The sequence below is a fragment of the Neodiprion fabricii genome, chromosome 3 (genome assembly GCF_021155785.1).
Source record: "Neodiprion fabricii isolate iyNeoFabr1 chromosome 3, iyNeoFabr1.1, whole genome shotgun sequence".
Lineage (NCBI taxonomy): Eukaryota > Metazoa > Arthropoda > Insecta > Hymenoptera > Diprionidae > Neodiprion > Neodiprion fabricii.
Genome location: NC_060241.1, coordinates 30,257,074 through 30,272,217, shown reverse-complemented (window position 1 = coordinate 30,272,217; position 15,144 = coordinate 30,257,074). Strand labels below are relative to the sequence as shown.

At 37.3% G+C, this 15,144-nt stretch overlaps 1 protein-coding gene and 1 long non-coding RNA gene across 2 annotated transcripts; one reads left to right on the top strand and one right to left on the bottom strand.

Moving 5' to 3' along the window:
• Nucleotides 1-328: 328 nt before the first annotated feature.
• Nucleotides 329-14,766, top strand: LOC124177139 (EH domain-containing protein 3-like). Its single transcript, XM_046559187.1, has 7 exons — nt 329-413; nt 947-1,060; nt 1,253-1,364; nt 11,013-11,161; nt 12,888-13,191; nt 13,395-13,809; nt 13,964-14,766. The coding sequence occupies exons 2-7, from the start codon at nt 949-951 to the stop codon at nt 14,213-14,215; spliced, it is 1,344 nt and encodes a 447-aa protein (XP_046415143.1). The 5' UTR covers nt 329-413; nt 947-948; the 3' UTR covers nt 14,216-14,766.
• On the bottom strand, nt 4,580-5,608 carry LOC124177140. Its single transcript, XR_006869533.1, has 3 exons — nt 5,395-5,608; nt 5,145-5,325; nt 4,580-4,933 (listed from the first exon to the last, which is right to left on the bottom strand). It is a non-coding gene; the product is annotated as an uncharacterized LOC124177140 (long non-coding RNA).
• Nucleotides 14,767-15,144: the final 378 nt, after the last annotated feature.

The following is a 15,144-nucleotide window of genomic DNA, read 5'->3' as shown; positions in this document are numbered from 1 at the left end:
TGATTGGTTTGTAAAATAGTGTAGGGATTGTGTTTGGCGGGGTTACACACACACCAACGACGAATACCTAGTTACGTATAAATATTATATATTTATTCAATGTCCTAAAACTATTACAGCCCAACGATCACTTTTGTCTGAACTTTTAACCACGTGCTACAGCTGTAGCCTTTGTTTATCTAATGGCGTCGATGAAATCAGTTTTCACGGTCAACGTCTGTTTCCGCCGACTCCGCTGCTGCTGGTTGTAGCCACCGCCTTGAGCACTGACGTGCTCCCTTGCGGTGACAGTCGGTACTGCCGATCCGGGTGTCACAATAGAGTTCGAGCCTTTAGCCGCTAGCCGCCAGGATTCTCACGGCTACCTGCTTTGCGTGTTGTTTTTTATGATTGCTTATTCGGGTACGGAAAAAGTAAGTTTTTCAAATGACAAGAAATAGCGTAGATCCTTATTTAAGCTGCTAAACAATTGGCACTATATCTCACTAGTTGACATTGTCTTCTTATGTCTCAGCATTTCTGTGAAAGAAATGGAACCCTTGAGGTTAGAATCCCCACGGTCTTATCATGAACCTTCTTTACTGATCATTACTTATTTTATCTAATACGATAATCGATGTTAGTAAAATAAGACAGAGCGCACACCAATCTTCCAATTTGTATTCTGTGTATTTAAATGTATACGTTTCTTATTGAAAATAATTATGCGCACAACATTTAATGTTGACTTGTTTCTAGATTTTAAACATTCTTTGAACTGTTCGTCCCGTTGCATAAACTAGAGCTAAGAAACAAATTGCAACGAATTGCCAATTCATTACAATTATTATTGTATTATTTTAAGATACCATTCATCTTATGTCCATGTATCCAATTAAAACTATACGAAATGAAAGGTAGTTGTGAAATTCGTTATTATTGACCCTGTCTTATTGGTAACTTTCAGCCATGTCAAAGACCAATTCGCCGGAAATAGCCAATCCACTTCAAAATGACAAGCTAAGCGTGAATGAAAAGATTCTTAAAGAATGTCACAACCTCTACATAGAGCCGGAAAAAGGTAAAAAATGTGCTTCAGAAATAGTGAATGATATATGCTATATGAAATCGTAACTTCATATTCTTAAAAGTGTAAAAACCTCACCATCCGACCATAAGGGACAGTCTAAGTGTTTCATCCTGGCTCTACAAGCTCTGGTATTGAAAGTTTTGCAAATACTCATTCGACTATCTCTCCTTTTTATACCTGCAGGTCTCATTCATATTGCAAGTCAATTTGGGTTGAAATTACTTGCCCCAAGGAAGAAAATAATAATTCTATTAATCGGTAATCATTCTGCTGGAAAATCATCATTCATCAACTGGTGAGTGAAAGTTATAGGCCTTATTCAAAAATTGTTTATTATACAGTATTAAATTATGAAGCAATCATTATCATTTTCGTAACAGCAAAAAACTAAATATTTAACGTAATTGTTATGAACAAGGAATTTGACTCCAAATGTCTTTTTACCTGCATGATAATAGTTTTTATTGTCTTCCACAGTAAGTCTTTCAGTTACAATGATTTTTTATTAAGTAACTGATCATGATATGATTGCTGTAACAGATGGTAATTTATTGCACTTGATGAGACATTTTGTTTTTTAACCTTGACTGTAGCACAAATAGCATAAACAGTGGCTGTGCATCTTTACCTAACTCGCCAGCAAACACTCTTAAAATTCTCTTTACACGTATAGAAAAATTTCTACACATGAAAAGTGTAAACACTTTTTGTGTCCTGCTGCCTTTAGTTAGTATTTTTAGTTATGGCCCGAGTCCCAGATGCTATACCAGTTTTTTGCTTTAGTCAAGTGTATGCATCCCTTTTCTGGCCTTATCCCATCATACACTCAACAGCTTTGGTAGTCCCTCGAATTTGTCTACTACAGGCCTTCCTCCGTTATCCTAAGTCAGTTTAAACCGTCTCAACGGATTAGAAAACATCTGCGACTTCCGAAACATTCTAATGTAATCCTATTAGCAAGTTGGTACCTTAGAGGGGGAGTATGACTATTAGCAAAGAAGTAAAATGTATTTCAAAGAAAATATTAAAAGAACACGATGAATACAATTATACCGTTGGGAAATGTATTGGAGATATTATTCTTTATTCCTTGGAAGTTTGGCCATATTTTATTTTTCATGTTTCGTAGTACATAAACATTGTCGAGGTGATGAAGAAGAAAGAATGAGAGAATGTAAATTAATTTCAATCATTTTGCGATTATAAAATTGTTGGAAAATCAGGGCAAGCGATCAGAATTGAAAAAGGTGGCCAACATGCATTCTTGTCAAATGAATGTGGCGCAACAGCCAAATATGTAACAGAATGCAGCATTGAGGACCGTAAAAGTAACGCGTCGTACAATTAGGCACGTACCTAATTGCCGCATTTAATCTGTAACGATATCGGTCGAGGTCAATTGTTACCGCGAGCGCTATAAGTTGGTTTACGAAAAAAAAATTACGATCATATTCACGATCATGTTAATCCGCGACTGAAGATAAAACGAGTCTGACGAGTTCACCGAATGTGCATTCCAACATTGTGACTCGGCGATGTAACGACATCCAACCGAAATTCATTTCCAAACGTAATACTCGTAAATTACGTATCGCCGGTACGTAAAGAAATCGGAAAACTTTTAAACGTCGGATAATTTTTAAGCGTTCAAAATTTGCGTACACTTTAGTTAAACTTGACATGAATAATCCGAGCTTTGTCGTCGTTCGCGCAATTTTACAACATGACTCGCACCTCACACGTGCGACATTCCTAGAGAGTGATTAGTACTTAAGGAGAAAACCTTGGATTATTTATTTTATTTTTTTCCTTATATTTCACGGTCTAATTATAATGTAAGGACTTGAACACGGACCTGTAAGAAACAGCTGCTACGATAAACGTTCGGTTTAATAGCGCACTTCGGCCTCTCCGCATCGATATTGTCGAAAGAAACGGGGCGTCAATCGTTTACTCAACGACGTAAAAATATTTATTCAAACGCGTAGTCTTTGCGTGCACGTATTAAGTTGATAATTTCTTTTTCCAAACTACCGTCTATCCTGCAGCAGGGTAGATATAGGGATTGTGGTTTTCGTATCGGGCGACACATTTCCGCATTAGATTGTTGCTTGGTAAGACCGCGAGAAACGGTTACAATTATACGTTCCAAGCATTGTTACTTTTACATGTATACACTATTCATATAATATATAATATTTTAGAAAACCGCTACTACTTTGCCAATCTTAGCTACATTTATCTTCGGTAAAAACGGAAAACTTTTGTACCCGTTTATACAGAATGAACTGTCGTTTACACACTCATAGAGTTCTAACGAACGCGTTTATCACCTCATTCGAGACACTGCAGCTGAGGCTAGACGGAATGCAGCTATCTGCAGATACAGCGCAAAACGTTACTCATACAGTGTTTTACCATATTCATCAAACAGGAAATGCAAATGCGTTGTCTCTCGTCTACACGCTCTCGCGGTTAGGGACACTGCCCTCTGACCCTATCCCACCCTCTCCATCTATCGTCCGACGGTATTTTTCACTTACAATTAAACCTGCTCCATCCAGCTTCCAGACCACGATCCGAGAGGTTCGATTTCAACGGTCATTGTTACCGCTCGTCTTCGCCTCTAATCGTAGACTTGGTGCCTTCAAGCCATTTATATGCGCAAATTAAATATATCGAGAAGATAGAACGAAACACCGTGTCGTCTTTAATAAGCACTTATATTCTTTTCTCATCATATCTATTTTCCAAATTAATTCCTTATAATACTTCCGGTTAGTCACCGGAAATGTCCTTGTAGTTCTTACAATTAGCCAGCGGTTGTTAGAAAAGTAAGCCTACGTAAGCCGCAGATGTACATTGAAATTGTAAAGTTAGAGAATGGGATAAACTCTACTTGTGTGAAACTCAAAAGTGTAGGTAGGTAAGGATCAGGGTATATGTTGCAGGAGCAGATATATCTGCAGATGTATTCTTGCTGTAATTTGTCATTCGTAGCATTCGTTTATATCATGTACCCCGTATAATCTCGACTGTTACTCATTATATGCCCGATGCAGTAGGTATGAGTGATCGAGATAAAGTGCCAAACGGTTCATAGAATTCCGACTGAGATTATATTAACGAGTAGGTTGGACCTTCCATGCATATATTCATGTACAATATTATGAATACGACCCCGAAAATTTTCGTCTTATCTTCAGTCCGTGGATATCTCACATCCGCTGGCATTTATCTGCCACTATATTGTCGTTTACGAATAAACTACATGCAATCAACCGTATCCACGATATACTATTTTTTTACCTTATCATTAAATCTTATTAAACTGGACCAGGATATCCTGGCAATGGGCTTGTTACACAAAATCTCATGTATAAATTGAACTTATTCTAGGTATTATAGGTACAATATAACGCTATCGGATCTCAGAACTTTGTTCACCGCAGCTCTGCGACATTTACGGAGTAACGTACACAATATATTAAGTATGTATATATATAATATTAGACGAAATCGTAGTGCTGGTATCCATTGTATCGCGGCACCGGCTCTCGAATGATATGATGCATAAAATAAGCTTCTCGATTCAACTTTGTGTAATATGTGAAAATACTGAGAAAACGTGATTCTCCTGGGCTTAGACACCTGCTTTATGCGCAACTTCTCATGCACGTTTGCGACGCATCAGGTAGAAAAAAACTATCCATTGCACTCCTGCGTCGAAGCCGATCCCGAGGACCCCGAGTTACGTACGAATTCGTACATGTATGGACTGTACCGCATGTGTTATAGGCGTATATTAAACTTGCAGTCGACAAGTCGTTGAATTCTCCGTGTAAAAAGCGTCGCCGCGGGGGCCTGAAAATCATCGTATATTTGTACAACTTGTACGCACGTATATTACATCTACATATAACGTATAACGTTAACATCCTCTTTACGGGGGCCCTTGAAAAGCGCGCGAAGGTAAGCGGCCCCTTGCCCCTCCCCTACCTCTACCCCCATCCACATCTGCACTAGAATAGGGCACAGAGAGCATACATGTAGATGTGTATACATGCATACATACGCGTATACGACATCACCACGTGCTTTGCGCAGCGTTTGTCTCGCCCCCGATCCCGCTCCAGGGCCAGGAGATTCAACTCAGTTTTATCTTGAACACCATCCGAGTCGTTTGCGGTTGCGCAGTCCTGCAGCAGAATCGGTGCGATTCTGAATATCCGAGGAATTTTTGTCGTTTGTCTCGACTGTAATATACATATCCATACATACATATATATACGTGTGTATATTATTTTTTTATTACTTTTTTTTACTTTTCAACAACTCGCCAACCAATCATGCCGAATCGACGAAAGTCTCCAAGGGTTATCAAAATTCTAGTGCACAAGTCGTCCTCGTTTGCGGTGCCCCGGCACACCGCATCTGCTGCTTGCCGGGTAGGGAGAACTTGTGATTTTTGAGTGCGGTTTTGCCGAGCTTACGCAGTGACTCAATCTTTCAAAGTAAGTGACCGCACTGCGTGCGATTACATCTGTAAACCAACATGTATTATACACTTTATCTTCTTGACCGCCCTTTTTCCTTATCCCTTTACTCTTTTTTCACTTTTACGCCTGCTTAGCTATTATGAATTATGTTATTTTACTTGGAAACTTTGATTTGCGGTAACGCAGCGGGTAGGCATACCGACGTATAATACGTATAGAAATACAATCACCTTAAAGCTCGCGATGTAATCTTGATCACGGACGGATGTAAGTCGTACAGCGCCCACCAAACTTTCCTGCGTACACATTGAAGTAAGAAACACATGCGGGTAAAGCCGGGATATGAAAGAGAACTACCCACAGCTTATGTGTTACGTATAATATGGTATACCTACTGTGTTACACCAGAATTGTTCGCATAATTTTAGAGCAGTGTTTCAGCAAGTACACGGAACCCCGATTGCTGCAAAATCATCTGTCACTGCATAGATTTTATACTTAGTTATTTCGTTACACTTTTATGTAAATATTACGTCAAGTTTCAATAATCCTGACTCGGCTGCATCGATGATAAAAAAGGCGAGCTTACAGTCGATATTTTCAGCTCCGAATGCAAAAGGCTATGTAACCTCATGTGTAATGCATGATTCACGCGGAAAAACATTCTGTGGCATAAATAGATATGTATATGAATGTGTTGAAAAAACATTCGTGACTGTCACGCCGTGTGCTGCACCGGTCAATTTTTATCGAACGATCGGCTAGTCACTCTCGATCTCCCGAGTTCGAAAACCTCGAAAAAACATTTATCTTTACACATTTTCGCATAAGCGAACGGAAACTGCGCGCAAACCCGGAGAGTCGTTAAAGTCGAGAAACGCGAGTGTAGACTGCAGGTATGTGTAACACATGTGCGATGAACGATAATAATACCTTGCCAATGTATTGAGAATACGTGAATAATTCATTCGTCAATTTATACGCAAAAAATACTGCGATCAACCTCAGCGTCAAGGTTCAAAACGGATTGTTCGTACACTTTGCTGCGTTATTTCTGTTACTATGTTAATCAAGCCGTTTTCCTAATATATTAATTAAATGCATTTCTTCACCGCTCCCAATGTCGTAACGAATTTTTCGTTGTTTCTTGTCGTGGTTGCAGTATTCACGTTTCTATTTCGAATTTCTATTTATTTTCTGACGAAAAAGCAACTCCGAGTTTTTTTTTTTTTTTATTCCTCTTGCCGTCACTATAACTTTCCAGTTCATACACTTCAGGGAAATGAGATTCACTAACAAGCGCTTGGAGACGAAATATTTCAGCTCTCAAACCATTTGCCAGTCAACGCCAAGTCGTCCTCCTGTCAAATCGACCGATAATAATTGGGAACTCCTGCAATTGCTCCATAATTCGTTATAATCCGGGACATCTAATAATAAGACTGCCCTAGTCTTATCGAAGAATTTTACGCACGCCGTACTTCATCGACTGTGTTTTTTCTGCGGAATTACATACATCATGCTCATGCATTCCTTTCCTATTGCAACATTGTGACGCTATTATGGCTGTAGAATTTTATCGACAATTTTATTAGTAATTAGAAGGCTCTTCGTGTTTCCAGCTAGCTAATTTTATGATTTGAAAATCTGATGAATATTCTGCTTTCTATTTACTATTGCATAAAGGAGTGATGATGATCATTTTGATGAAACTGTACCGTAAAGCTTTGCCAAAATGTGCAGGCTGAAATTACGTCGTATATCTATAAGACGAAATGATCAGTGCGACTAGAAAACGCATTTGGATAATCGGTTTTTGATAGCTTTACCTAAAGTTTGCTGGCAACTTTATGTACATACGTACAAAGAAGCATTGATGTGCAGACGTATAATAAAAGCGGTATACCGATTGCGAGTTACGTGAATTTTCGCATCGCTGATGTTCGTACCGTGGGATCCGTACAAAGGCTTCTTCGATGAGATTATATTACACACACACACACATAGATACACGTAGACTAACTGTTCAATTTTGAAAATTTCTATAGAACGCACTGAATAGACCATCGCGGGCCTTCCCGCCTTATGAACGGAATGGCCAAACGGTGGTTCGGCATAAGGCGAAGGGAGACTGCGTGATCTAAACATTTTTTCTTGTCTTTTTTTAAAACTTCCTACTCGTTTTGGGTATAAACTGCAACGACAGCGCTACACGTTGTTTCTTCATCACTTCTACAAGTCAGCATTAACATTGTAAATTTCTCTCCAACTGCCGGACACTGGTTTATTTATGTCCTTCGCTGCATAGATATGTCGTGCTATTACCCGCCTCTTGGAAAGTTAATAGAACTCCTTTAACTACATCAGAAATTCGGTTAAGAACGAAGCTTACAACGAGTTACACACGTTGCATGTCTACATACTACTGTTGAACATTAAAATTAGGAAACTCTGAATAAGTACGGCTCCAAACCACCGATGCTAATGGTTATTTCGACATCTTTGTATGCCTTCATCGGCACGCTTAAGAGTTAGTTGGATTTTTCATGTTACGTTTACTTGCACCGGTTTTAGTAGGTGTATTCGCTAACTAATTGGCTAGTTAACGGACGATATCTAAACGAGTTGCGCTTTTGATGTAACACCTCGGATATCTTGCGATCATGATCCTGTGATCGCAATGACGGTGTGATCATGACTATGAGGTGAGCAGCTCTCAACCCCATCGACTCGAGCGTTCTCGAGTCTCAACATGTGGGTCAACGGTGTCGAGCCATGCAAGTTGGAAACTGGATGGAGTGGCTGGGGGCTAGTAGGTACCTTTGGGATTTTTCAAAAAAATAAACCGTTTCCCTTGGGTCTAGCCGGGATTTACGACACGACCACGACGCTCCGTGTAAGGTATATTACTATATGCGAGAGAAAGAAGAGCCTGCACGCTGCAGCTTATAGTCGGCTCGAAAAGGTTGCCCACATCTGGTGGCGCAAGAAACCGTCGTTACTGAGGATCTTCATGGGAACCCTTCTCCAAATGCTAATCAGTCATGCCTTGTCACATATTTTCTCCCTTTGTTCCCGGTTCAATTCTCGATTTCACGTACCGCGTACCTATTTATACCTTTGCAACTGCAGGTAATGCATGCATGTCTGGTACTTAGTATTTTCACCCTTACGCAAGCAGCTATTTACATTAACAATGAATAATGCCGAAGTAAATGTGCAGTATTTCACTTCACTTTGTGCAAGGTATCGCATTATACGTGTCAAATGTGTTTGAGAATACAGGAATGTCAGTTTGAACGGTTTCAACCATTCAAACCACTATAAATATCAGTTGTCGTGGATGCAATATACTGTACTCACAATAAAGCCACAACTACGCCGTTATACTTGACGTCGGAAATGAATGAGACCAGTTTGTGGTGACTTTGACAGTAGGAAAAAATTTAAATAAAACGTTGGATTTTAAAAATTTTTTCACTTTTAACAGTGCGGTTGAGTAATCGGAAATGACTACGAAGCGAACTCGCGTACTCCGAATCCTCTGAAGGTAGTAGTTTTAAATTCACAAGAAGTGCCTAATACGGTGTTGACAAGTTCATGTTTTTACAACAGATACGGGTGTATGTTATTTTAAGCCCGCTGACGGATAGTTATGGTATAGATAAACAAACGTAATTTTGCGCTGCAATGTGACCGTAATTTATTTTTTAAACTATAACGGCTTCACGATCACGATAACTGTCATGTCATAAATAATATAGCGATATAATATATTGATATAAACTATTCTCCACATTGTCGAATTATTCGTCATATTCCAATCAGCCGTCACTACAGAGGCCAGAACTTCTTCTGTAATTATCAATTATAATAACTGCAGCTGGAGAGCAATTTGCAGGAACTAAGATTTCGAAGTATGAGTGTGTTCCGTTTTATTACGGCTTACTGAATTTCAGACAATTCCAAGATCGTGAAGTAACGGTTTTTCCTCAGCATGAATCGTTACGATAACTTTATTAATTTCAATGTGATAAATTCAGGCCTTCCCTGTTAAACATACCAGACAGAATCGATAAATCCATATTAGAATCATCAAAGTTTGTCAAAGATCCCAGTTCAGAACCTTACGGCAAATACGATTTTTGAATCCGCATCTAATACGAATTTATCAGTCTCTGTACGGCATTTCATGCAGGGTTGTGACGTTTCTCCCTCGTGTCACGAAAAAGTTCCGTCCTTATGGTACCGCATTCCCACCCGCCGAATTTCATTCTTATGTATATGATTTACTTAAATCACTAATGAAAATAATTCAATGACCTGTTGATATCAAACTGTACTTTTTTTTTATTCAACGAGCAAGTAGCTCATAAATCTCCACCGATGTAAACGGATCTCATATTAGTAACTTTCTAAGACGCTGAGCATTTCTCAATCAATAATATTTGAGAAAATCACGGGGCAGCAGAAAAAAAAAGTATCATTCATCGCGATTTTTCTACCGAATGGTTTCACATCCGTACAGATCACTAGTAAAGTCAATATCGTAATACGATTATTGGAGATCCGAAACCCACGATCACACGATATACGCTCTCCGTACGTAAATCATGCAATTCACAATAAACGCATTCAAAGCGGAGTTTACTTTATTTAACATTATTTATACAAGTAAAGATGTAAGATTACGAAATACGCCGCATGTTTCCCGTTTCCCGCTCGGTAGTTCAACCGCAGCGATAAAAATGCCAATGTGGCGTACGTTGCACGCATTGAAGATAACAAGTCTGTTCCACTAGCCGAATCAGCGTTTTGCACGCTGTTATTATTCCACCGATGTATAATATTTCGCAGGAAATAATTACCGCTATATTTTATTCTCACACCGTTTGTAACGTTGTTGAATCAATTCCCTTTGTTCATTTACTACGTTGACCATCGTTAACTTAATTGTATAAAGAATCGCAATCGATTTTCCCACCAAATATTTATCGCTACACTGGTCGTTTTTATTTAAAATTTCCGGGTCTTCTTCAATAGCAACAAAACAAAGACGTTGCAACGTACGTAGAACGTGGTTGATATTATAGTGCAGCAGACCTTACACACAAGTCTTGAAAAATGGCAAGGCTATTTATTATTAAACTTGACTATGATTTGAATTTTTGATTCAAAAAGGATGGCTCCACCTGTTTCCAAAGTGCCTTAACAATTCCTAAAATATGTATCACCAATAGAATTTGAAAAAATCAAATGACATTGCAAAATATTTCAAACCAATTTGTATCGTATTTCATCCTATGGAGCTTTCTAATGTACAGCAACACTTACGACTGCTTTCGAATATTTACGGCCAATATTTTGACTCCTCATATTTTAAAACTTTCCCCCCTTCCCACAAGTACTAAGTCCAAATTAATCACAATATTATTTCAATTTAGGTATGTCGAAGAACATGTGCAAAAAACTGGGGTCGCAATTGAGACGCAAGGTATTTGCCTCGTGACATCAGGCAAAAGGCGAGAATCGTTGATGGGAAATGCAACGTTACATCTTTATCCACACTTTAAGCCTCTCCAACAAATTTCGGGTATGTGCTTAAATTTTTCTTAGCACATCTAACCGTTCTTGTAGAAATTCTCAACTTTAGATATGATAAAGTTGATTCTATCGTTACACAGCTGTCAAGTTATCATTTCTTCCATATCTGGTTCATTTATCTACAACGTTTTCTTGCTTGCTTGAAGTTCCGAATTAATCGATTTAATCAAACCAAAATAAATACAAGGGATATGCCCTGTCAACTCAATCGACATTTAACTCCGGTTGTCTTGTGTTTAATGAACATTTTTCCAGTCATTCTTTCTCCATGGCCATTTTGAAATTTCTACCTTATTCAAAAGAGGTAGTAATTTGTTTTCTATTCCTTTTATTGTCAATAAAAAGAAATTAATACAGTTTAGTGAAAACGAAAATTAATTGAAACTGTGGCGACACAATATAGTTCTTGCGACACTTTTTTTAATATCGATATTAATGTAAATTTGTAAGGTAAATGAAAATCGAAAATAACTAATGGTTCAAGATAAAACTACGAGTGCCTTTTGGACTTGAGACAACGATGTACGAAAAATATCAATGGATCCGTGAGGATTAGATTTGATCATGAGAAAAATTGACGCGAATTACTCTGTTGACTTTTTTTTCCTATTTTCTCAACGGATTTAAGAAGTAAGTTAATAATAGTAACATGGTTCTGTTGTATAACTAACGATCTGTTATCTTGGTGACGTTTCTGAATCTTCAGTAATTACTTATTTAAGAAATAATTAGCACCGTTTGAATAAAATTAAATAAATGGTAACATGAAATTTAAAATAAATTTTACAATTTATATTCCAAACTTACCGTATGGTCGTAAATATCAAAACGCTTTCATATTTATAATATAAAAATATTTAATTCAGTTGAATGATATTTTTTTAGAAACTTGTAAAGAGCAAATAAACAAACAAGTTATGAAAAAAAAGAATACATTGTGCGCTCTGAGTTGGGAGAACTCAGCTAAGCTCCTGGTATCTCGGGTTGTGTGATCACCGCCCCTTCCTGTTTCCTTGCCTTGGTTAAACTCGGTCCCACAATTTCCTGTGGGTGGAGCAGAGATTCCCTTATAAATTGGTTCGTTTTACACAAAGTTCTCATATTCGTACTGTCGTCGAAACTGAGTAGATCTCTCTTAGCTCAGCTTTGAAGTGCTGCGTTGAGGTACAAAAAAGCTAAAATCCTTTCGTGTAAACATTGGCAAAGGATAATGGAAGTAGAAACATACACTAACCATCTCACTGTCACTGGGATTACTTGAAATGGTATGAAATACTATAAATTTAAATAATTTTCATTCCACTTGGAGATTTATCGAGTCTTGCATAATTTATAGTTACTGTATATTCTACTTAAACATTTAGTTTAAAACAACGAAGAATGGAGGAGCCATGGAGACTGAATATAATCTGTACAAGTAGATATATTTCTTAGGACGATCAACACTCAACTGTAATCTGAAGCGTAAAGCATTGGAGATATCTGTCATACGAAATTAACTACAGTGCGGCTCATCATCGGGCACTTTGCTATTTTAAATGCAAGCTGCCTAGTGAAGGGCAACATTGTGGTTATATACCATCATCGCCAACGCACCTCAGATACCTTGCTGTTATTATTAGCATAATTATAAGTGTCAAATATATTACGTACAGCGATGATGATTTTCCAATTTATTTCAATCAAATTCTTATTACTTTCGATTTATGTTACAGGAGTCATGGACTTCTTGTCAACTGAAATTTCAACTTCTAATAAGAAGAAATTTAGTCTGGTTACATTCGTGGATACTCCAGGATTGGTCGATGGTGACATGCAGTACCTGTTCGATGTGAACGAAGCAGTTTTGTGGCTTGGTAGCATGGCAGACTTGATATTTGTATTTTTTGACCCAATTGGCCAAGCACTGTGCAAGAGAACCTTGAATTTAGTCGAAAAACTGAATTCAACGAATGCCGAGAAAATGAGGTTTTACTTATCCAAGGCAGACGATGCTGGAAACGAGTCGGACAGACAAAGGTATGTAACATCGAAAAAAAAAAAAATAATCATTATAATCTAAACTACATGAATAGCTTTCTAGCTCTGAATATCAATAGATTTCAGTCGTTTGGAACAAAATTAATTAATTACATATCAGTAGATAGAAGATTAGAAAATTTGATAGTATTTGTAGACATGCTGTTGCTACCTTTATTTAATAATAATTTTTCGAATTTCAGAGTAATGATGCAGATAGTTCAAGAGCTTTGTAAGAGACCAGGATTGAACCGAACAGGTTTTGATATGCCGACAATTTTTATACCAGAATTGAACAAGCCTTCTAAATGTACTAATCAAATTGAAGAAACCTGTCGTGATATTGAAAAGACAATAAATAGAACTATACAGAATACCTTGAACACGTTGGAAAAAGATTGCAATGATATTAAAACCCTAATTCGTCAAGGACTTTCCAAAGATGAAGCTGATAAAAACTACAATTATAAGACTATTTTACGCACTGCAATGATGGGAGGCGCTGCTGCTATCATACCGCTCGTGCTGTGCTTACACCTCGTAATATCTGGTCTGGGAACAGACTTTATGCACTCGGTATTTGGCGAGGAGTTTACGTATATACTACACAAATATTTGGTAAATATCTACGGTATAATACATCTAATCATTAGTAAATATGTTTCTAATTGTTCAGTTATCGGTTAGCCTTAAAAAGTCTGAAATTTAATTCATAATTATGCATTAAAAATCTTAATCAGTTCTTAATACGCTTTTCTTTTTTTTCTCTTAGAGTCCTGTAAGGATCTTATGGTCGATTGTCCCTGCAAGTCAACAATGGAACATATTTCTTGTGGTGCTTGCCTTGTCTGCTGTTCTGTTCCTGCTAACACAGTCATCCCTAGGTCTGAGAACAACATTGACACGCAAGCAGAAGCACTCGTATATTGAGATGTTAGATCATGTGTGCAATGTTGTTGTTACTAAGAAAACGCAATTGTATTTTGAATACTTGGAACAGAGTGTAGGTGACCATGATTTGTGAAATTGAATATCTGTTCCTTGTGAGGTATTGATAAACATATATAACTTCACAAAATAATTGGACTAGCATATTTTATACCATGAACCTGACATACGATTTATCTCACCATTTTTTACTCATATACGCCCTTAATCGTTCTCTATCTTTATTGTACTAGATCTATGAGACTTTCAATCCAATCAGAGTATGATTTTTATCATACTGGTCTTTATTGTTTGCAAAAAAAAAAATGTATTACTTCAACGTAGAAGTATAATGATAGAATAATTTTATCGAAAACTTGTGATTTGGTATTAATATGTATTGTTTTATTATACTAAACAAAAACCTGAATTTAAGGAGATCTGATTAATTGTAAATGACTGCCACTGGCATTTTAATTACTTAAGTTGCCTGGATTTACATGACAAAATGGCTGCTATATACATTTGGATGTGAAATCAGGCATTTGTTGAATTTTATAAATAAATTTGCAATACAATTTGATTTTTAAATACAACAATTAATACTCATGTTATTCAATCATTTAATAAATACATCCCTACAATGTATCACTGTGATCTGTATCTCACGGGAGGCCGACGCATACATATGTGTAGAGATCTAGTCATAGAAACTGAATTATTGAAAATTTAATTTTTCACAATCACGAACTGACCAATGCATACACATACACCTATCATACTGTTCTCAGAAAATTTGCACGCTTCTAGCAGAGCCCAATTTTTTATTTTACACCACGTTTGAAACCTGCGATGTCTAGGCTTTGGGAAAAATCCACAGAAACCTTTGTGACTAATTTTAACCGATGTTGAAGTAATTATAAGTATTCAAAATATAGACTCCCCCGGACATTGTCAGTTTTGGGAATATCAATCAAAATAATCTGCGAACATGTAATAGTAAATTTTTGGTAATCTAGTGTGCAT

Excerpts from the sequence above, each read along its gene's own strand:
- LOC124177139 (XM_046559187.1), top strand. The coding sequence starts at position 949 with ATGTCAAAGACCAATTCGCCGGAAATAGCCAATCCACTTCAAAATGAC. Across the intron at positions 1,061-1,252 it reads CTACATAGAGCCGGAAAAAG|GTCTCATTCATATTGCAAGT; the intron begins GTAAAAAATGTG and ends TTATACCTGCAG. Across the intron at positions 11,162-12,887 it reads GCCTCTCCAACAAATTTCGG|GAGTCATGGACTTCTTGTCA; the intron begins GTATGTGCTTAA and ends TTTATGTTACAG.